Here is a 22,038-nt window from a genome sequence, read left to right as displayed (position 1 = left end):
CAGGACACAGGTCTGTCATTTCTTTATCCCTGCAAAGCTGGTTACACCTAGCTTAGGCTGGCTGGGAAACTCACTAAATTAGCTCAGGGTAGATGTGAACTCTTGGCTATCCTCCTGCCTCAGCCTCCCAAGTGCTAGGATATAGGTCTGCATCTTAATGCATCACCATTTCCTTGAACCTCAGATTTCCACTTCTCTGGAAGAGTGGCTGGCTCAGCCCTGTGCAGATTTAACAGCCGGTGACTGTAAATAGCAAAGACAAGGAGCAAAGGCAAAGGCAGCAAAGGGTCCACACATGAAAGCCAGAAAAAAACTGTTTTAATGACCTACTACTGCACAAACCCACTATTTACATGGTGACTCCAGTAACTTCATACCTACCTAACCAGACCTAGAAGGGACCGGAGAGGAGAAATGGGAGGCTGGGGAAACCAGAAAGAAGAGGAAGGAGATGAGAAGAAGCAAGAATGTGAACAAAATCCGGTGTGCTGGTGCGCTCAGAAGCAGATAGATCTCTGTGAGATTTGTGAGTTCGAGGCCAGCCTGGTCTACATAGATAGCCGTCCAGGCCAACAAAAAGCTACATAGTGAGACCCTGTTTCCCCCTCCCCCTCCCGCAAAAAAAGTGAATGTGTGTGTGTGTGTGTGTGTGTGTGTGTGTGTGAGAGAGAGAGAGAGAGAGAGAGAGAGAGAGAGAGAGAGAGAGAGAGAGAGAACATAGAGCATTGTGAGGGAGAAAAATATACAAAAGAGTAGAGCGATCAGGGAGAGAAAAGACAGAATTGAGAAGGCCGCATTCACCGGCTTTTGGCCGAAGTACTGCGGATTCTCTCCTGTACCGCATCAATTGGCACCGAGCGCCCCCCTCGATCACCCCGGGCCTCGGCCCTCCCTCCCGGGTGGGAGGTAAAACAGCCCCAGCAGCTAACCCCAAACGCAGAAAGGGAGGGCGGGAGCGAAAGGAAGGGAGGGCGAGGGGAGGGATGGAGGGAGGGGCTGCGGTAGGAGGCAGCCGTGTGGTTCCAGCTCAATTTTTTTTTCTCTTTCTCCAGTCGGTTTTCTTTCCAAACAGGGAAAAGTGTTCCACGAAGCGGTAGCGCCTTACCGCCTCGCCTTCTCCTCCCTGACCCAGGGCCCGGCCCCCGTCCCGGCGCAAGCTGGTGGAGCCAGGGCTAGAAGCCCTAGGTGCCCCGGGAGCGCAGCGCGCAAGGGACCCGGGCGCGGGGCCAGCGCCCGCACATGGCTGCAGCCCCCCGCGCGCACCCCGAGGCGCCGCGCCCTGCTAGCAGAAGGTCCGTCGGCTGCGCTCGGTCGCCCTGCAGCCAAGCAGCGCTGAGCCGGGAAGTGTCCGTGTCTGGGGATCGGGATGTCCCTCTTCTTCCTCTGGCTAGGTGAGTGTCTTGGGGAGGGCGGGAGTTTGGATGGCCCTGGGCAAACGCCACCCTGCGTTTGGGTGGAGACCCGCCTTCAGCACTGTGGTCCCTGCAGTCCCGGAGTGCCGCAACCACTCGGTCCCTGCCTCCGCGCCACCGAGGGGCGCATCTGGCAGCGGAGGACCGCCCAGTCGGCCATCGAAATGTCTCACACATCTGGGCCCTCCAGCCAGCTACGGGGTGGGGGCGTTTCCTGGTGGAGTTTAGCGGAGAACGGTTTGGTGTGGAGGGTACTTTTCAGCGAGCGGTTTGGTTTCAGGAGTACCAGGGGAAAGTGGAGAGCCGGGGAGGAAAGGTTCATCCAGGGTTTTCTGTGCCAGGTTTTGAGGGTGGGGGGAGCTTTTTGTTTCAAACAGGCGCCTCTGAGCGCTGAGATTAGAAACAGATGTGTTGAAGGGAAAGCGGGAGGGAGGAGAGGAGAGAAGGAAGGAGCAAAGGGTAGAGAGGGAAACAGGACAGGGTGCAAGAGGCACTAAGAAGCCAGGTGACCCCCCAGAAAATGCAGGCTGAATGCGACCCCGGGAAGGAGAGAAAGGAAAAGCCAGAGAAGCAGAGAAAACGGAAGACAGGAATGTGAAGAGCCTGGGCGAAGGGAGTCTGGAGTCCTTGAAACCGATGCAGAAAGGAGGCGACAGAAGGAAAGACCAGACTCTGCCCCCTTCTGAACCTGATTCGGGGCAGAGAGAGCCCTTCTGGGTGGTCCTTATTTAGGCGGTGTCCACCAGGAGGGTCTCCAGAGATGGGGATGTCATAAGGCACGGGCTGGTACGGCTGGGCTGGACTCAGGCAGCTCTGTGGACCAGGGCACAGAAGGGATGTCTGCAAAGAGCTGGAGGAGGTCTCCGAACCTGTGAAGGACCAGGCCAGGAAGGCAGCGGGACAAGCCAACAAAGTCCAAGCATGTGGGAGGAAGCAGGGATCCTGTCCACCTGGAGTCCAAACCCAAAGTTAGCCGGAGTTCAGAAATCCGAAGAGTATGCCAGGTGTGGCGGACCCCAGGGTGGAGGAGCGCTAACCAGTGGGTCTGAATTGACTAGCCAGGTACCCTGGGCAGATTTGTTTCCTTAGCTTTCCCCCCAAGAAAATGAGATGGTTTTCAGGGTGTCCCCAGGTTTGAGAGCCAGTATCTCTGGGTGTTGGATAAAGACTGGAGCCCGGAAGAACCAGTAGAGGTGAGGGAGATCTAAAGAGCCACCTGGCATGGTGACCAGAGCTTGCAGACATTCTCTGAAAACTTACACACAGGTTGGCATGCCTGTGTACCGCCCCCAGGCTGGTAACCACTACGGTATAGGCAGAGAGCTATGGCCCAAGGAGGGAAGGGGAGGGGCTCCTTTCTCAGCTCTTTGAGATATTGGCCAATTGTTGCAGCCCAGCTGGCATGGCTAGACGGCACCTTTGTCAGCCTCCCGGAGTCACCTCCCCGAGTCACACCTCTAAGCTACCAAAACTCAGATGTGCAATAGAATCAAACGCAGAGTTGCCTTAGTAGAGACAACTGTCATGCGAGTCCTTTTTATGCTGAGCACTTTGTTGTGGATGGTTTTGTTAATAACTCTGTTCTTCACACCAGTCCCACTGGAGACCTGTTAGGCCTAATCTCATATTGCCGATGAAATCGAGGTATACGGAGGTCAGGGAATGCCATCAAAGCCTCGGGCTCATAATGAGCAGAAGTGGGAGCTGAAGGCAGACTGTGCACGGTGTAGTGGGAGCTGAAGGCAGACTGTGCACGGTGTGCCATGCACCGTGGCCAGTGACTTGGTTCAAGTGGTTGGGGTCAGCTGGTAGGCCTGCATGTGGCCATCAATGGTGCTCATCTAATTTGTGAGGGAGGAGAGGCAGTGAAGGGCCTGACGGAGACAGAGATCAGAGGCTATGACTATTCACGGTTCCTTCTTTATTTATTTTTAAGTTTTACTTTAGATTTGCTTATTTTATGCGTATGAGTTTTTGCCTGCATGTATATTATATGCACCATGTATGTGCCTCTTGCCCCATGGAAGTCAGAAGAGGGCATTGATCCCCTGGAGCTGGAGTTATGCAGTTGCAAGCTGCCACATGAGTGCTGGGAACTGAGCCGAGTCCTCTGCACGTGCAGCAAGTGCTCTCAGCCACCGAGCCACCGCTCCCGTCCTGGTTCCTTCTTTATTGAGCTCTTACTAGGTGTGTGATCATTTCTTTCTCCCTCTCTCTCCTTTTGCTTTGTTGTTGTCTGTTTTTCAAGACAGGGTTTCTCTGTCTCTTTGGAGCCTGTCCTGTAACTCATTCTGTAGACCAGGCTGGCCTTGAAGGCATATGCCACCACTGCCCAGCATGTAATCATTTCTTTAGTGGGGAAAACAGGATGCTGAGTTGATTCCCAGCTTGATTTCTCTCCGAGTCCATCTCACAAACTCACAAACAAACCGCCTTCAAGAAGAGAAAGGATGGCTGGCTTGAAGTTCTCATGAATCTTCATCTACACCTGATTTTTGCCTTATCTGGCCATTAACAGATTCAGACTCGTGATGTCCTGGATCTAAGTTGCTTAAACTATTCAAATCAGAGACGGTCATCAAAAGGGAGGGATTTTAAGGGCACCTCCACTCCAAATGGCATCAGGCCTTGGGTCAGTAGCACACCAGGAAAGCAGTTGTGTTGGTTGGATCCACTCCTCTTTGTAAACCGGCTTTGAGCCTGGGGATGTTGAGGACTCCTCACAAAAGCCAAAATTAAAATTCAGACTTACCTGGGGGTAAAAAATCCTCTCTTATTCTACTGATCCTCTCAAGGGGGAGTTTTTCATGATGTTTCTCTCATGGGCGGTTGCATTAAAGCTTCTTTTTGTAGAAACTGCACAGACTGGCGGGAGAGCTGGGAAGTATGGGAGAGATTAACAGTCTGAGCAAGGGTAGATCAGTTGGCTTCATGCTTGTTTTGAACCTGCTAGTGAGTGAGGCCACGTACCCCAACTCTTCAATGTGAATCTAGCCCCTTCGGATAGCATTCTGAGCCATCTCTCACTATTCAGGTCTGGCTTGGTCCCCCCCCCCCCGCTTTCTTGTAATCGTTGCCATGGTTGTGTCCCACAAGATCCACACCTTCCATTCTACCCTCTGCTGTCTTGTTGGGTAACCAATAGGAAGCAAGGAGCCTGGACTGGAAAGTGGTGAGCTCTCTGGGTTCTGGTTCCATCTCTCTTACGTGTAAAAAGGGGATGGGGTGGAGGATCTTTAATTCAAAAGTTTTTCAATGATTCTATGACCTACAGGTCTGTAGTAGTTCTCACTTCTTTCTTTCTTCTTTTTTTGTCATTTTAAAACTTAACTTTTGGGCTGGAGATATGGATGGCTCAGCGATTTAGAGCATTGGCTGCTCTTCCAGAGAAACCAGGTTCAATTCCCAGAACGCACATGGCAACTCATAACTGCCTGTAAGTCCAGTTTCAAGGACTCTGACACCTTCACACAGCATACATGCAGGCAAAACATGAATGGACATGAAATAAAAATAAATTATTTTTTTAAAAAAACTTAACTTTTAGGTTAGCATGTAATAAAAGAGCCATTGAGGTTTCTCTCTCTCTCTCTCTCTCTCTCTCTCTCTCTCTCTCTCTCTCTCTCTCCTATTGAGCCCCATCCCCAGCCCAGTACCCATTGCTTTAAATACTGAGTATAAACACTTCATTCAAAGAGGCCAGGGGAAGAACTTGGCTCCCCAGCAATGAACTTGAGGCAGGCTGGCATACATAGTTCATGGGTGTGTAGGGCAATGACATATCTGAGTGGGAAACACGTCTTTCCCTCCTCTTCCCACGTTATTGATGATGGTCACAATAGCATTAGGATCCCAGTGGACTCGTGTCTCGTCCTGTGTCAGCTGTGCAACACATGGATCAAAGCGCCTAATGATGGTGAACTACTGGACAGATGTCTTGAAACACAGACACAGAAATTCTCATAGCTGAGAGTGGGGTGGGGGGAAATCTAGGCAAGTACCAGAATCCATGACTCTAAAAAATTTGAACTCAGACCTCTCAGAGAATCTAATGAAAATCACTTCTTAAAGCAGCATTTCTCAAACTGTGGGTCGTGAGCCCTTTGGGCATCATATATCAGATATCCCCCATATGAGATGTTTACACTATGAGTCATAACAGTAGCAAAATTACAGTTATGAGTAGCAACAAAAATAATGTTATGGTTGGGGGTCAGCACGGCGTGAGGAGCTGTGTTAAAGGGTGGTGGTTTTAGGGAGGTTGAGACCCACTCACTGTCTTAGAGGAAGACACATGTACATACATCAGATTTTCCAATGATCTCCAGGGGTTCGTTGATGTCCAACAAACCCAAATTCTTCCTTTATCAAAATCTACCTTTTCTGTGATGAAGAGCATACTGAAGTTCAGAGAGAGTTGGCTAAGAATTCCCAACTAGCTTAGTAAAAGAGTCAACACCAGCACGCAGATTCCATGATGAGTCCTGTCCCACATTCGTGAGGTAGAAGATGTCTTTCCTCCCCTTTCCTCTTGCACAGTTAAGCTTTAGGATCCCAGTTGGCCTTCCAGTGTTCCAGGCAGATGAGCTAAATGCTGAGTGATTGGCATGGTTTTCCATGTTGAGAAACTGCTTGAAAAACTAGGGCAGATGTTGAAACATTTCAATTTAGCCATCATAACTGGAAATCTTGGAAATTTTCTGAAGTGTCATGTTTGATGTATTCAGAAAAGAAAGAATATTTCATACTGCAAGTTCCAAACATGTGGTGTGCACACAAGGAACAGGAAGGGGTGTCAGTGGCTCCTATTCCTTCATAACTTTGCAGTGTTGTTCCAGGCTTCTTACACCACGTCACACACACACACCCCCAAGTCTCCAGTTTCTTCCTAACATTCCTCTAAAACAAGAATGCTAGACGAAGTTCCTCTCTGGGCTTTCTTACAGGGCTATCTCCTGCGATTCTCTGCCGGTTTTTAATTCTGGGAAGGATGTGGTTTTACCACCACACTTGCTTGGTTCTTTTGTTTTGTTTTCGGGTACTGCCCAAGTGTAGCAATTGGTGGCCATGATTATGCACCCCTAGCAGTCAATTAAGTACTGGGGACAAAGCAGTCTGTGACTTTAATCCCACAATTGCTCTGACGTTCTGAGAGCTAGGGAATGTCTTTCAAGGTCAGAGTGATGGCCAGATGCTTGTGCCTGGGGACTTTATAACCCAAATACTTACCAGAAGGACTTCATTCTAAGCAAAGTTACCTACAAGACAACTGAAAGGAGAAGCGCCAAGGAAAGACCAGTTTTGAGGGTTTATCGTACAAAACTCTTTATCAGCATTAAACCCTCTGCTTTAAAAAAAAAAAAGCAAAACTATTTGTGTGTGTGTGTGAGGGGTGGGGGAGCTGGTGGCCAGCAACCCACAGGAGTTGGTTCTCTCCTTCTGTTATAAGGGTTCCAGGGATTGAACTCAGGACATCAGGTTTGGCTCTGAAGCAAACTATCTTGCTGACTCCCTCCCCGCCCCAGCTTTTTTCTCTTTATCTATAGTTTACACATGATAAACTGTAAAGTTCTGCCATTAAGGTATAGAGCTCAGTGGGTTCCTTGCATAGATTAGAATTTGTGTTTGTGTTTGCAAATGTAATCCTGTATTTTAAGCCTATTTGTGCCACATTAAGAGAGGATTCTGTAAGTCATAATACTAGTTAGGAATTCCAAATCATTTTGGTGGTTGTTTCTTTGAGACAGCCTGGTCTGGCCTCAAACTTACAGCCACCTTGCTGGAGCCTCTCAAATGCTAGGTTACAGGTGTGAGCCAGAGCCACCACTCGGCTCCATTTCCAACATCTGGACAAGGCTTGGGAGCTGGTGACACGTTGGAAAGAAGAGGGAAGTGGCAGCTGGTGGGTGGGTTCAGGGAAAGAGCTGACGTGAAATTACTCTGCGGGAATGAATGCAATAGAGGAGTGAATCACCCAGCCACGAGAGCCGAAAGCCGTAACCTGGCCCTGAGGTGGGAAATGGATAGAAAGGGACCGTGCGCTGTGTCAGAGACAAGATGACTCAAAGGTTAAAAAGACTTCTCTTTAAGAATCAGAGAGGAGGCGCTCTACAGGAGAAATAGCTAAAAGAGAGAGGGAAAGCTCTCAGTAGTGAGGGGAGGCCCAGAGGAGAGCTTTGGGGAAGTACCCCCATCAGCCACTGGCAGGAAAGTTTCATACCACATGGCTTAGTCTGGGGTACTGTATAGGACAAGGAGCATAGAGTTGCTAGGTACAGCCAGGACCATAAATTAAGGGTTTTTAAACCCTCCAGCAGCGCATGGTTTCTCTGTCCCAAAGAGAGAGCGGCAGGGGGATGTGGCCTGATTTCTTCAGGCTGTGGGATCTGGCCACTGGAAGTGACCAGTATCTTAAAGGGACAGGCACAAGGGCTCACACAAAGTCTGCTGGCATGCCTTATGTCATCTTCACATTGGTCTTCGATAGTAAATGTCTTATTACTGTATTTTACAATAAATCAAGCAAGGCTCTGAGAAATAAAAATGAACTTGCAAGAATACCCTCAATAACAGATGAGCAGAGACAATAGCCCGGGACTGGGGATTCCCAAGGCTGGGAGACACACACAGTTATTCTACAAGGCTCAGTGCAACCAAACAAGAGGCTCAAGATGTTGGGCCATGTACCGTCCACCCCCTTTTCCTGCCCGACTCAAATGGTTTGTTTGGATTACCAGCTATTGTTTATGAGTGTGTTGCTATACACACCCTGTGTGTATCCCCATTGTTGGCTCTTCCTAACTGGTTGCAGGCCCATCGCTGTCTTCAGGATTCCTGGTGAGGTGGGGTGCCCCACTTTTGGGTCCGGCACAGGAGCCTCCCATATAAACACAAGATCCTGTGGCTATAGGTGTGAAGGTTTGGGGACTGTATGACCTGCCTGTGTATTGCACTTTCTAGTTAAATCCTGCTTTTAGCAGTTCTGACTTCCTTGATCTTAAAGAAAGAATGCAGACCCTTAACTCCCTTCCAAAAAGAAAGGGAAAAAAAGGTTTGGTTTTCTGAACTCCAACTGTCAGGATTCTGAAAACATAAAAGTTTATTTCCTTTGGCACCCTGCAGACCAAAATGGGGACGAATGATGAAATGAACCTTTATTTTGTGAGTGGCAGACGGTTGGTTCAGTCTGTGTCGCCCGGGCCAGCGTCTGGCTGCGATAAGGCTGAAAACTGCTTTGTCTCAGGAGAAACCAGGGAAAAAGCTTTCCTTTGGCCCCCTCCTGGGAGGAGAGAAGGGAGCTGTTCTCCTCAGAATAGCTCCTCAGTTAGCGGAGGCTTTTCTGAAGAGATGGCAAAGCAGGTTTGGAGAGGTCTGGTCATGAAAGCCAACTGAAGAAAAAAAAGAGGATGAGGATGGGATGGGGGAGAAGGAGGAAGGAAAGAGGGGAGGAAGGGAGAGCGGAGGGGAGGGGGAAGCTTAGAACCAGCAGAGGGAAAAGCTGCCAGCAGAGGCCTCCCTGAGCTCCATCTTCAAGGATAGAGTTTCCTTTCAGCATCTTTGATATTCAAGTTCATCACGGGTTCTTCTTTATTCATGGCCTCTCCCTCATAAACAATTACAGGTGCACCATCCCTGAGCTGGGATGATTCCTATCATATGGAAGGCCAGTTTCTCGCACTAAGCACTGAGCAGTGGGGGAAGACATTCAGAAACACATAGGAGAGAGGACACATGGGGAATGTGAGGGGGTCCCTAGGAGTTCTCAGAAGTCCTATCACCATGTGTGTGGGGGAGACCCTATGATCTCCAGTCTCTCGCTATACTTCCACACTATCAAGGTTGGTGGTAAAAAAGCAGCTGGCAGGCTGGTAGGGTGACCCATCAACATCAGAAAGGCTGGATTAATCAATGTGTGTCCTTGGCATCCTGCCAGGTGCCTCCTGGAGGGATTGAATCTCCCAGCATCCTCTGTGTCCTTGCCTACTGAAACATACGGTGTCACTCTTCGTCACAACCTGCCACCCCCATTGCCGCATCCCTCGTGGGATGCTAAAAAGAGAAAGAGAGGAAGAAAGAGGAAGAAAGGGATCAGTAAACTGGGATGTGTTCATTGAGATTTTTGGTTAACTCCTCGGCTGGATTCATAGGTGTTTTTCTTCTACATGGGAAACAAGCAGGATTATGCCAAGAAGGAATTTTCTGTTCCCAAAGAAATCCATTGTACAGAATAGAACTTCAGCCCCTGACATGTTGGGATTTCTCTTCTGGGTGATAGAAGGGAGTAGGAAAAAGCAAATCCCTAAGAGGGAAATTGTTTTGTGACTTCATTGTTTAAATTTAGGCTTGGGTTTGAGGGGGATCAGGCAGACGGGGAGCGGTGTGCCTTCTAACCCAAGTTCTGTCACTTCTCATTACTTCCAATGACAATTCCAATTATCTGCAATCACTCTTCAAGGGATGAGCAGAGGGAAGGCACAGAAAGCTTCCATGGAGACCAGCCATGGAGCAACTGCTGTGAGAGCCGGGTCCTTGGGGTCCCAGAACCTGGCTTGATGCTGGCCTAGGGCGCTTCATAATTGTGTGACTTTGAAAAAATGACTTCGCCTCCCTAACCTCAGTTTTCTCAGCAGCCATTGCATGTAGTGACAATGTCATTGCATTTTCTGTGCGTGTGTATGTGAAAACTAAATGTAGTAATGCATTTCGAGTTTTAGCTCCCTGCCTGCTACATAATCAGCAGTCAGTGAACGTCTGTTGTCATTATCATGACTGTCTTTGCCCAGGGAGTGTCAGCCCATGGGGTATTTGGTGGGTGGCCTGCTTGCAGTCAGTTGACACCAGGCCATTAGAGCCAGCCTGCAGTGGTCACTGCTGCTCGCTTATCCCACTGGCAAGTCCCTTAGTGTCCTTTGGGGGGTATCGTCCTGCTCTCGGACCTCACAAGGCTCATAGACCCATCTGTGCCCCATCTGTCTGCTGTTTCTCTGGGAGAATAATTTTATGTGTTACGTAGCTGTGTTCAAGATGACCCTCCCTTGACGGCTCAGCTTCCCGCCTGCAGGTCCCTGAAGCCATAGACTGTCCTGTAGATCTTCTTTTCTCATAACCTCTCCTGCATGCTCCATAGTGCCTGTCTGTGTGGGATGGCCCAATGACGAGTTTTACCATCAAATGACGCTTTTTTGGGAAACTCCTGTCCCTAGCCGTCGCGTGAGGGATGCATGCAGGTAATCTGTTGTCGAACAGCCTCTGAGGTGGTTTTTCCTCTTTTCGGTTAGAAAGTGAGACGTGCAGGTCACACTTGCAGGTGACACCGGACTGCTTGAGGACACGTGGTGGTAGCTTGCTTTCTGCCGTGGTGTCGATACACGGAAGGGCAAGGAAAAAGAGGCAGAGCTGGAAAGGTGGCTTGTGGGGAGGGAGTGAGGAGCTTCGGGTGGATTCCCAGCACCCATGCAAAAGCCTGTGTGGCAGTTTACTTCTCTGACCCAGTGCTGGGAGGCAGAGGGGGGTAGAGCCTCGGGGATCACCAGTCAGCTCCCAAAAGTGAGCAAGAGGGTCACTGGCCGACCACGTCTCAAAAAGAAAGTGATAGAGAAAGACAGCCGAGGTGGATGCCTGGCCTTCGCACACATGTGAATGTGTGCCTCCTGTCACACACAAAAACAGAAAGGAAGGAAGGGAGAGAGGGAGGGAGGGAGGGAGGGAGGGAGAGAGGGAGGGAGGGAGGGAGGGAGGGAGGGAGGGAGGGAGGAAGGGAGGAAGGAAGGGAGAGAGGGAGGAGAAAGAGAGAGGGAAAGAAAGAAAGAAAGAAAGAAAGAAAGAAAGAAAGAAAGAAAGAAAGAAAGAAAGAAAGAGAGGAAGGAGGGAGAAAGGGAGGGAAGGGGGAAGGGGGAGAAAGAAAGGAAAAGAAAGAAAGAAAGAGAGAGAGAGAGAGAGAAAGAAGAAAAGAGAGAGAGAGAAAGAAAGGAAGGAAGGAAGGAAGGAAGAAAGAAAGAAAGAAAGAAAGAAAGAAAGAAAGAAAGAAAGAAAGAAAGAAAGGCAAAGAAAGACACGGCAGCTTGGGTAACACGTGCAAAGTAATGATGGGTGATTCTGTCTCCAGTTAAACCTCGGGTGTTGCACTTATACAAATCAGACTAAATATACTACGACTAGCTATGCTCTTGGGACCGTCGTTGTATCTCCCACCCTTGTCTGTATCCTTACACAGTGTGCACTGGTTGGTACACAGATAGGGGCCAGTCTGGGGTCTGGCCTCACGCAAAGCTGAAGCTCCTTTGTTCTCAACTGGTCACGCCCTCACCAAAATTAGACTCCAAAGAGCCCAACACTCAGATCCAGGACGTGTTGAACTATCCTTCCCTTTTTAAGTTGGGGATGGGGAGACGTCAACAGGAAAACCTCAAGGTGAGAAGAAAAACCTGCTTTTTGCCACTGACCCAAACAGCAAGTGTGATTTTTTTTCTCCCTACAAAAGACAACCAAGCTGGTGTCCCAGATTCCCACAGGCCTAGAATTCCCACTCGAAACGCATTCTGGAGCCAGGCTGGTGGAGTAGGGGCTGTTCTCTGAGGCCTGCTCCCCATCTGCTTTCCTTGGGGGGAGATCTATCTTCCATCCTGTAGCCAACAGCCGGGAGCAGCAGGCTCTGCCCTACCTCCATCCACTCTCCCGAGAGGAGAGGCCAAAAACCAGGCCACCTTCTCTGCCCCACTGCCTCTCACTCCCTGTTCCCAGAGCTCTGAAATTCTCCAGGCCCCAAGGAATCCAAGTAACTATCCCCTGAACACTGACACAGTAGCCTAATCATCTTCTTGTCCCCCACTCTCCAGGCTCCACGTGACCTTCTCTTAAGTGTGGGGGGATGTGGAAGAGAGGGAGAGGTGAAGGGGGTGGGGAGAGATCTGTGAAGGTCACCTACCCTGTACCTATAATGCTGAAGCAGCTCCATGACGGTCCCACCCCTAAGCTCATCGGGTGGCTTTGTCTTAGGTCCCACACATTACTCACAGAGACCTCCGCCTTGATGACCTTCTAACTTCACCTCAAACCAGGCTCCCTCCTGGCAAAGGCTTGCTGACTCCCAGGCAGAGAGCTCTGTACCCTAGAAACATCGTGTCCATACCTTCCCAGTACCTTACATCACACTATAGGAGAACGCAGGCTCTTCCTTCTGTGATCATATGGGTCATTGGCTTATGTTAGATACTTAGAGATGAATGGAGCAGAAACAAAGAAACATATTAATGAATGGGGAAAAGAAGCTTAGGAAACGCCTATGTTTCCTCTCCCAAGGATCTCTTCACCACCAAAAAGGCCACAGAGAGGGCGTGATAATGAAGGTGCTGAGCAAAGCTGGCAGGGACATCTGCAAGGAGAGGGGTTTCCGGGCCAGCCTCACCGTCAAGGCCCCACAGAGCATCCTGGACCACGCTGACTCCAGGAGGGAATTGCTGGAGCGGCACAGCAGCGCAATGGAGGGGAGGAGAGGGCATCAGAGTCCTCCGGAGCCAAGAACAGTTCAGCTCTTCCAAGTGGTTTATTTCCACTTAATAACTTTCAGGGCATGCGGTTTCTCCTTCCAACAGTATCGTTAGTGGGCAAGACCAGACCAGCAATGTTGACTCAATCCTGTGTCGTTCATTTTGGGTCCTGTAGGCCAACTAGTGGAAGGGTACCCTAATATGTAGAGAGCTTAGGGCTGCCTTTCTCCCTCTTTCTCACTGTGTGTCTGTGTATGTGTATCTGCCTCTGTGCGTGCATATGTGTGCCCCTATTCATGCAGATATAGAAGCCAGAAGTTGATGCTAGGATGCCCCCCCCCCCCGGTCGCTATCCACCTTGTTTTTGTTGACAAGGTCATTACTGAACTGGAAGCTGTTTGGGCCTAGACAGCCCTCCCCCCAATCTACCTGTCTCCACCCCTCAGCACAGGGATGGCAGATGCCTGCAGCAACATCCAGCTTTCACCTGGGTGATGGGAATCCAAACGCAGAGCCTCATGCTTGCCCAGCAAGCTCACTTAGTCATCTCTCTGACCCCTTCCTCTCCTGCCTTGGTAGTCCTCACATGTCACTAACCCTACCAGGGGTTCTACTGAGGCAGAGCGAGTAGAAGAAACCCAAGTCAGGCAGTGATTGCCACAAGCTGGGGTGAGGCTGTAAGAAGTCTATGTTTCCTCGTTCACTCCTGAGATCCTTGGGAGAACATCTTGAGACAGATAGTATCAGCACGCATTTCCCAGATAAGGATTAGTGAGGTCAGTTGTCCTCCGTTGTCCTGATGCAACACAGTGAGTAGTGGAATCCAGACAAGAAGCAAAATCTCCCAGCTCCTAGATCATTGCTTATCCCCTGTTTCACAGTTCCGTGGGCAGCTGCTCTCATCTTCCCGTGTCTCCTCTCCACCCCCGGCTCATCAAACGGCTCTTCAGCGAGCTTCCTTTGAAAGGCAAACTTCAGGCTTCCCCACCGCTTCCTACAGGCCTCCTGTTTAATGGGTAGGGTCACCAGCTTCTCCAGTCTACTCAGGGTTGTGGGATTTCTCAGGACGTTAGGTGTAGGATCTTTAGGGCTGAAACCTGGGTAGCCTTGAGAAAGCCGCTCAGAATGGGGTCCTCAGACCGCAGTACTGGTTTTCCCAGCAATCTTGAAAGATGTGAAGACCCACATACATTCTACCCCTAATGAGAATCTCCACTGTACCAAGTTTCCCATGAAGTTTAAGAAAGAAAAAAGACATCTGAGACGCTCTAGCAAAAAACTCAGCGCCTCTGATGGGCACTGAGGAATTGGAGGTTCACATCGAGATTATGTGAGCATTGCTGTGGCCACAAAAACAAGGTCCACAAACAGAGGAAGGAAGGCATCCCCATCTGACCCAGTTGGAAGGAAATGCTTGGGATCTCTAGTGTTGTGGGAGGTCAAGTAAGCAATGGCTAAGAGTTCCTATCTCACCTTGTGGGGTTGAGTATCTCCAGTGACTCTTGCCAATGACAGGCTGGTCTTTGGATAGTTGCAGTTCCTCGGTCCCCAAGCCTATACCCTTGGATGTGGGCAGAGACTTACAACAGATGAGCGGTGTGCACAGCAAGCTGACAGATGGGAAGAAAAGCATGGATGGAAAAGCCTCCATAGGAACCAAGCTTGGGAAGCAGTGGACCCCAGCCGTTATCCGTTGATGGAGTGATGAGGCTGTGAAGGAGCTATCCAAGCCTGCACATGCCCCCCTTTACTGCACATCTGGCCCCATAATAACAAGAAACAAGCTATCAACGATGACCCAGCCTGTTTTCCCGTAGGGTGATTGCCAGGCTTGGGTATAAACAGGGGTGATAGGATTTGACTCTAGGTGAAGGGCTTCAATAATTTCTCTGGGTTCTGACCAACCATGCATCAGAACAGTTGTGCAAGTCTCCACGGAGATAGCGGAGACTTCTGTTCATCTTAAAAGAAACAAAACCATTTATGAACTTACTGTGTATATATGCTATGGGGCACACTGGAGAGACCAATGTGAGGCCAGATGACAGCCTGTAGGAGTTGGTTCAGTCTTTCTACTATGTGGGTCCTGGGATCGAGCACGGGTCTTTAGGCTTTGCTGCAAGTGCCCTTACCTACTGAGCCCTCTCACTGGCCCCTGAAATCACTTTGCTCTGAAATCTAGTTTGACAATCCGATGTCGCTTGGTACATAAAAGGTACCAAACGAAAGTGTAGAATACATTTGTATTTCTGGTATTGCCAAGCTGACTTGAACCAAAGCAAGCAATAACCCATATTTGTCACCTTTCTCTCTGGTTCCAAGTCGCATGCCCAGTGGACAGCTAAAAAGGAGGACAGCCCGGGGGGTAAGGGGGTGTGGCTGGCAGGCTCTGAGATAGATGTGCCCATGGCTCAGTCAGAGCCGCTTGAGACCAGGCTGATCTTTGCAGTGATATGAATCCTGCCCTGACACCAAGAAACAAAGCTGTCACTTCTCTCAGAAGGAGAATGTCTCTGACCTCAGTTTGGTTTGCATGACAACTTTTTCCGTGCATGTTTTTGTCTTTGGCCGGAGGTGGACCTTCTAAGATGATATGTTCTCGAGTCAGGTAGCCACTCTCGGCTGGATCCTGTGGGTAGATATGGAGCCACACATAACTAAGACTCTGCTCATGTCAGTGGGGTGAGGGGGACAGAGGAAGATAAAAATGACTAACAGTGTCAAACAGAGCCAAAATGTATGGAATAGACAAGGACAGGACTAGGGGTTTTGCAAAAGGACAGTTAGAAAGATGGAAGGTTCTTCTAGCAGTGGCGCAAGGATAAGTAGTGAGGGGGGAGCACAGTCACGTGAGGGCATTGCACTGGAGGTGGGTGCAGGGTGGAGTGTGGAGCATCGGAGAGCCTGGAGCAGAGGGTTGGCGGGAAACACGTGGGTGGGGAGGCTGTTGCGACATCCTGCCCTCACTCTGGAAATAGTACACATTGGTAGCTCACAGACTGGGTGGGGGGAGTCTCAGGTCGTGTTGTGGCGCGTTGGTACGCACTGTGGCATAGATGTGGTTTCCCCCAAAGGTTCTGGTGGTAGGTGCTTGGTCCCTCGTGTGGCAGTGTTCAGAGATGATGGGACTTTTAATTGTTGCTGTCCTTGGAAGGGAGGAAGGTAGTTGTTGAGGACTCTGGATGATTCCTGCAGTAGAGGTATGTTGTAAGAGTGTGCCTGCTTCCTGCCTCACTAAGTGCGCTCTCTCTCTCTCTCTCGCTCTCTCTCTCTCTCTCTCTCTCCCTCCCTCCCTCCCTCCCTCTCCCCCCACCCCCCGCAATGACATAGCCTACCATGAGACCATAACCAGAGGAGTTGCAACCTCAGACATACAGGATATTCACTTCTAAATAAACTTCCTTTGTTTACATATTAACCAGCGTTACTGTTTTGTTATAGCAATGGAAACTGACTAAGCCACGAGGGCCTCTCATTCTGGGCTTTTGTGCCCATCCTGAGGGAGAACGGCTAGGTCCCTTCCCACACTGCAGCTTCAGAGCCCTAGCGTGCTCTTTTGTAGCAGAGACCCAGACATAATGGCTTCTTTCTACTCTAGGTGAGAGCCAGGGCTCTTACTGTTGAGGTTTGAACCACAGCCTGTGGAGACAAGAGCGAAACCCCTTCTCCAACGGGAATTCATTCAGGTAGCAACAGCCCCTGTCACCTGCACGCTAGTAGCATCTGTGTCCCTGTCCAGCCTTTGCTCTCTGAGACCTCCCTCCACTATGAACAGAGCCTAACCATCTCCCAGGTTCTCCAGTCTGTGCGGCTTAACCCTAAGACCTCTTCCCCCGATGATGCCACAGTGGCTTCTGCCTCAGGGTCTCTCCGCCCCCACTTCCAGAATGTTCTTTCCCAGATGGTTACAAGCCTGGCTCTCTGCCTTTCAGGTTTGAGGGCACATATTGCCTCACTGAGACCTTCCCTGAACTCGCTCTGTAGTCTAACCAGGACGCCTGCTCCTTAAACGTCACTGTCACTTCGCCCTGTTATATTTTTCTCCCAGACATTTACCGCAGTCTTGAGTATCTTTTCGCACATCTCTTCTGGTATGTCTTAGCCCATTCAGGCTGCTGTAACAAACTGTTGGAGATTGGTAGCCCATAAAGAACAAAAATGTATTTCTTGGCGTTTTACAGGCTGAGCAATCCAAGATAAAGTTCCTGGCAGATTTAGTGTCTGGAGAGAGCAGTCTTGTGGATTGCCATTTGCTGTTTTCTTTTTGTGTCCTCCCTCACACAGTGCAAAAAGAAGGCATTGCACCCCTCAGGACCTAATTACCTTCCAAGGATCTTGTCCAAAATCATCACACACAGCACTGAGATTTCGACGTAGGAGCTACTGTGGGGAGGGAGAACCTCACAGCATCTGTCTATAGGAAGGCACTTTTGTCTAGTATCAGTTTGGTTTTCTGGAGCTGAGGATTGAACCCAGGACCTTACACTTCCTAGGCAAATGCTCTACCACTGAGCTAAATTCCCAGCACTTTAGTGTCAGTTTCTATCACAGCCTAGACTTCATTTCTGTCTTTTCCTCTATACCCCTGAGCCTAGAGCATTGTCTGGCAGAGATTCTCCACGCACGTCTGCATGGTGGGCACACAGGTGCTCTTGTCTGCACGGCTCATAGCAATACGGTTCAGAATAGAAGATCATTAGACAGCCTGCAACGATCTCAATGTGTGATTTCGCTTGAGCTTTACAGCACAACTATTGAGTAGGTACCGTCGGGATCCCATCTGATAGACGAAGCTGCCATAACACAGGGGTAGTCAGATGTTAGTCAGCTGGTTAGTTAGTTAGTCGGTCAGTCAGTTAGTTTGATGTTATAGAGCTAGCAAGTAAGCTGTCATGTTAGGGCAGGAACTCAGGCCATTTGTCTCACTGATGCATGTTCAAAGTAGACTTGCTGAGAACTCTGGAGACTGCCCAGCCCACCTTCTACCCAACAGAAATCCCCTTCAGGGACTACTCTGCCCTGAGTTTGAATACACACACAAGCAAGAAAGATCTCGGGACCTGCAAATATCTCTTCTTCAGACAGCTCTCAGCATGAGGAATGACTTTCTTCTCAGAGTGGGAGTCTCCTTTCCCGGCAGCTGCCACCAACTGAGCACACGGAGATTTATCGCTTTGCACTTTAAGATGTATTTTAAACCTTTATCTGTGGCAGGCCCCATGCCTGCCATGTCCGTGTGCATGTCACCTCATGCAAAACAAGTTCTCCCTAAAGTATGTAGTATCTATCCATGGACCTTTAACAAATATGGAAACTAAGGCACAGAGGTGATCGAGTGGCTTGTCCAGTGACACAAGGCTAGGAAGCTTCAGAAGCTATGTCCTTTCTGCTTCATCATTGCCTCACATCCTCCTCCTAAACCCTTTAACCATTTTTTCTGAGACAGGGTCTCACTATGTAGCTCTGGTTGTCCTGAAACTCCCTGTGGAGGCCAGAATGGCCTCAAACTCACAGAGATCCACCAGCCTTTGCCTCCCAAGTCAGAAACCCCTTAAGTACCTAAAGAAGTTTGGTTTTTTTTAAAATGTTTATCTTCTTCCCCTTCTTCTCATTATCCTTGACACTTCTCTCCCTGGTTTTCGCCATCATAGAACCATCCATCATTAATTTGGGTCATGTCATGCGCCAGCCCTTGATACACAGTCCAAGTTAATGTCCCATCAGGATTCTGAAGTAGCGCCATTTTGTAGAAGAGCCAGTGGTGAAACTCAGAGAAGTCATGTTTCCAGGTATACTCAGGAACAGGAAGCTAGCGTGAACTTGGGTCTCTCTGACTGAAATCAGAAAAACACTAGAGGGAAGGGATGGGAGGCAGTGGGAATCCTCGAGGGAGAAAATGCAAATTTGTATGTCCAGGGTTTGAGCATCTTTATCACAATGGCATGCTTGGCCTCCTTCAAAAAGTGACTTAAAAATGAAGGCTCTTCTCTGCAGTCTCATGAGTAGCAGAATCACTAAGAGCATCCCTCCATGGAAGACATTTGATAATAGTCCAAAGTGGTTTTAAAAAACAACTTCACGGAAATATAAAAGGCATCTGATATACTTTATGCATTTCAAGTATACAGTTGGATAAATTTGGATGCATGTATACAGCCATGAAGCCATCACCACAATGAAGTTGTTGTAAATTCATAAGTCCAAAAAAGCATGGCCTTCGAGGAATGAGCTTTCCAGGTTCTCGTCTTTTTTTGTTGTTGTTGTTGTTTGTTTGTTTGGTTGGTTGGTTGGTTCATTATGTAGAACAGGCTGGTCTTGAACTCAGAGATCTACCAGTCTCTGCCTCCCAAGTGCTGGGATCAAATGTGTGCACCACCACGTTCACTGAGGGTCTCATCTTCATGTGAGGGAAGAGAGAAGGATTCAGGAAAGTGGGTGAAAGCCTGCCTCTGATCCTGTCTGAGTCATGGTAAAAGGTAAACTGAGGTATAGTCCTGGTTCTGTAGCGCCTGTCAACCTCCCTAGTGTTGCTGTTGTTAGTTTTAAATTATTTTTGTTTTGTGTGTATGAGTGTTTACATGAATATGTTGTAGCATGTGTGTGCATAATATTCATGGAGGCCCAAAGAGAGCATCTGATCCCCAGGAAGCAAAATTAAAGATGGCTGTGAGCTGCCATATGGGTGCTGAGAATAGAACCAAGGTCTTTAGCAGGGGCAGCAAGAACTCTTAACTGCTGAGCCATCCCTCCAGCCCTTCCTTTAGACTTGAGACTAGCTTTTTGATTTATTTTCATCTCAGGACCACAGACCACATTTCCATTCTCGCTTGACTTCCTTGGATCCCTCATGAACCTTTCATCTGAGTTCAAGAATAAATTTATCATCAAGTTCTTTGGACTAAGGTTAAGGACAATGTAGCCCAAGGAGGCTAGTGCCATAGCTTCCATTTTTTTCTCAGGATCCTCACTCAGAGGAGGTGGAATGCCACACCAGCAGACACCAAGGGCACAGGACATCGCATCACTTGTCCTAGGGAGATGTGAAGAAAAGTCTGTTCACCTGAGACATGGCACCAATGACAGACCGAAGAAAAGATTCCACCCAAGTCTAGCTTAGTGAACCAATGAGATCATGGGGCTAACTTACAGGAGTGTGGGTGGAGGGTGACATACAGGAAAGTAGGTGATCCTCCAAACAGATGCATCACTGGACAGTCCCACCCCAGCATAGGGAAGGAATCCCCGCCCTTCTTTAAGACGGCATGGACGGAGTCTTCACTTTCCATTCACTTTCCGCTTCCTGTGTTCTCCAGCGTTTTCCAGATCACATGCAGCTGGGGCAGAGTCGCAGACAGCTGGGTGGAGGAGTGCTGGAAGGAGCCCATGTGGCTGGGGTCTTGATGAGGTCTGATACTGCCCCTTCCGCCCTTCTGTGAAGGGGTGCTCGTGAAGGTGATCACAGTTGCTCCGATGGAGATGCCCTGGGACATGCTCTGTGTGCTACAGAGAGCTTTCATAACGCAGGGGGTACTGGGTTGATATCCACTTCCTACTCTCCCTCACTTCAAACCCCAGATGGGTATTGCACCAAAAGAAGGGAAAACACCCTAAAACACTGAAGCTTTCAAGGGGTGGGGGGCTCTGAATCCAAAGTCCAGGCTTGCTCCAAAACAGCCTAAATGGCCTGAATGCCATCTTTCCCCCCAGAATGTCCCCTCTCTCTCTCCTCTGCCAAAGACCTCCAAACTAAATTCCTAAGTTCTTTGGGCCCAGTTTTCAAATGTAGTTCTCACAAACATGGCTTTTGTCACCTGCTGAGCTGTGAGCTCTCTGAAGACACGGGTCCATCTCTCCGTATCCTCAAAGTGCCCAACACTTAAAGCTCAAAGAATGTGGAACAAGTGAATGACCGCTCACTCCCGTGTCCTCAGCCTCAGGGAAGGGCTCGACCTTAGGGTCTCACATGCTTGCCGCAGACCAAGTATCCACACGCTGCACAGCATGGTGATTCTCGCGTGTGTGGTGGGTGATTCTCGCGTGTGTGGTGCAGAGCTGAGACAGCGCTTACAATGTCTTCTCACACTGTTTACTCCACTGATGTGCCCGGCTGATTCCGGTAGAGCTGCCCTGGCAGAGATGCAGCTTCCATCTCTCCCCATCCCTGCAGGTGCTGAAGGGGCAAGAGAGAACAGACATTGTGAAGGAGAGTAGATAGTTCTCAGGGAAATGGGAGGGGGCGTGTCTTGGCAGCTGGGATCCCATTAGTTCTGTCTTGGTCTTGGACAGAACTTCACAGAACACCTAGTTTCCTGGCCAACGGTGTCTCTTTCACCTCCCAGACATAGCCATTCCTTGTGAATACCTGTGGACAAACCCACGTGGTCTTACATAACTCAAAAAGGAATCTAGTTACTGACTAAATAAAATTTTATTTGAAGTAGAGTCGTACCTGGGTTAGTGTCTCTCAGACTTATATTTCAGGGATCCACAGCTTTTTGAGGATAAATGTCGCACTAGGCTGGGGGGGGCGCACACCTTTAATCCCAACACTTTGGGGGCAGGCAGGCAGATCTCTGCGGTCGAGGTCATCCTGGTCAATAAGGTGAGTTCCCGGACATCCAGGGCTACACAGAGAAACCCTGTCTCAATAAATAAATAAATAAATAAATAAATAAATAAATAAATAAATAAATAAATAAAATTTAAAATGCAGGCACAAAACCAGAAACTTGCTGTTAAACTATTGCTAGCTATAGATGTAAACAAAACTGCAAATCAGCATTCTTTTATTAAATTTATTCCTCAAAAGACTGGCATTTCAACTAGTATAGAAAGGCAGCAGGCTACAAACGAGCAGTGAGTGTGTGTGTGTGTGTGTGTGTGTGTGTGTGTGTGTGTGTGTTTGATATTCTTTCCTTTTCCATGTGCACGCACGGCCTTGTCTTTATACTTTCTTTCCTGGGCGGCTGGGAGGCCCTGTACTGCTGCAGTGTGAACGCTGCTTCACCCTGGACCAGCTGCACCAGTTTAGACCCTACTGTCAGGATCATGAAATGATCTTGCGTAGGAAACTCACTGCTGAAGGAGCCAAAAACTGTCTGCACCTTAAATTATCCACCTGAGGACAGGGACCAGGATGT

The 22,038-nt window shown here is 49.1% G+C and overlaps 1 protein-coding gene across 1 annotated transcript in view; it reads left to right on the top strand.

The window, feature by feature from the left end:
* Nucleotides 1-1,220: 1,220 nt before the first annotated feature.
* Nucleotides 1,221-22,038, top strand: part of Clmp (CXADR like cell adhesion molecule) — a 106,952-nt gene continuing 86,134 nt past the window's right edge. The window contains exon 1 of the mRNA XM_075966284.1: nucleotides 1,221-1,391. Within this exon, the coding sequence (XP_075822399.1) occupies nucleotides 1,367-1,391 (25 nt within the window). The 5' untranslated portion in view covers nucleotides 1,221-1,366. The remainder of the gene's footprint in view (nucleotides 1,392-22,038) is intronic.

This window comes from Microtus pennsylvanicus, chromosome 3, assembly GCF_037038515.1.
Source record: "Microtus pennsylvanicus isolate mMicPen1 chromosome 3, mMicPen1.hap1, whole genome shotgun sequence".
Taxonomy (NCBI): Eukaryota; Metazoa; Chordata; class Mammalia; order Rodentia; family Cricetidae; genus Microtus; species Microtus pennsylvanicus.
This window is presented reverse-complemented; position numbering and strand designations above follow the sequence as displayed.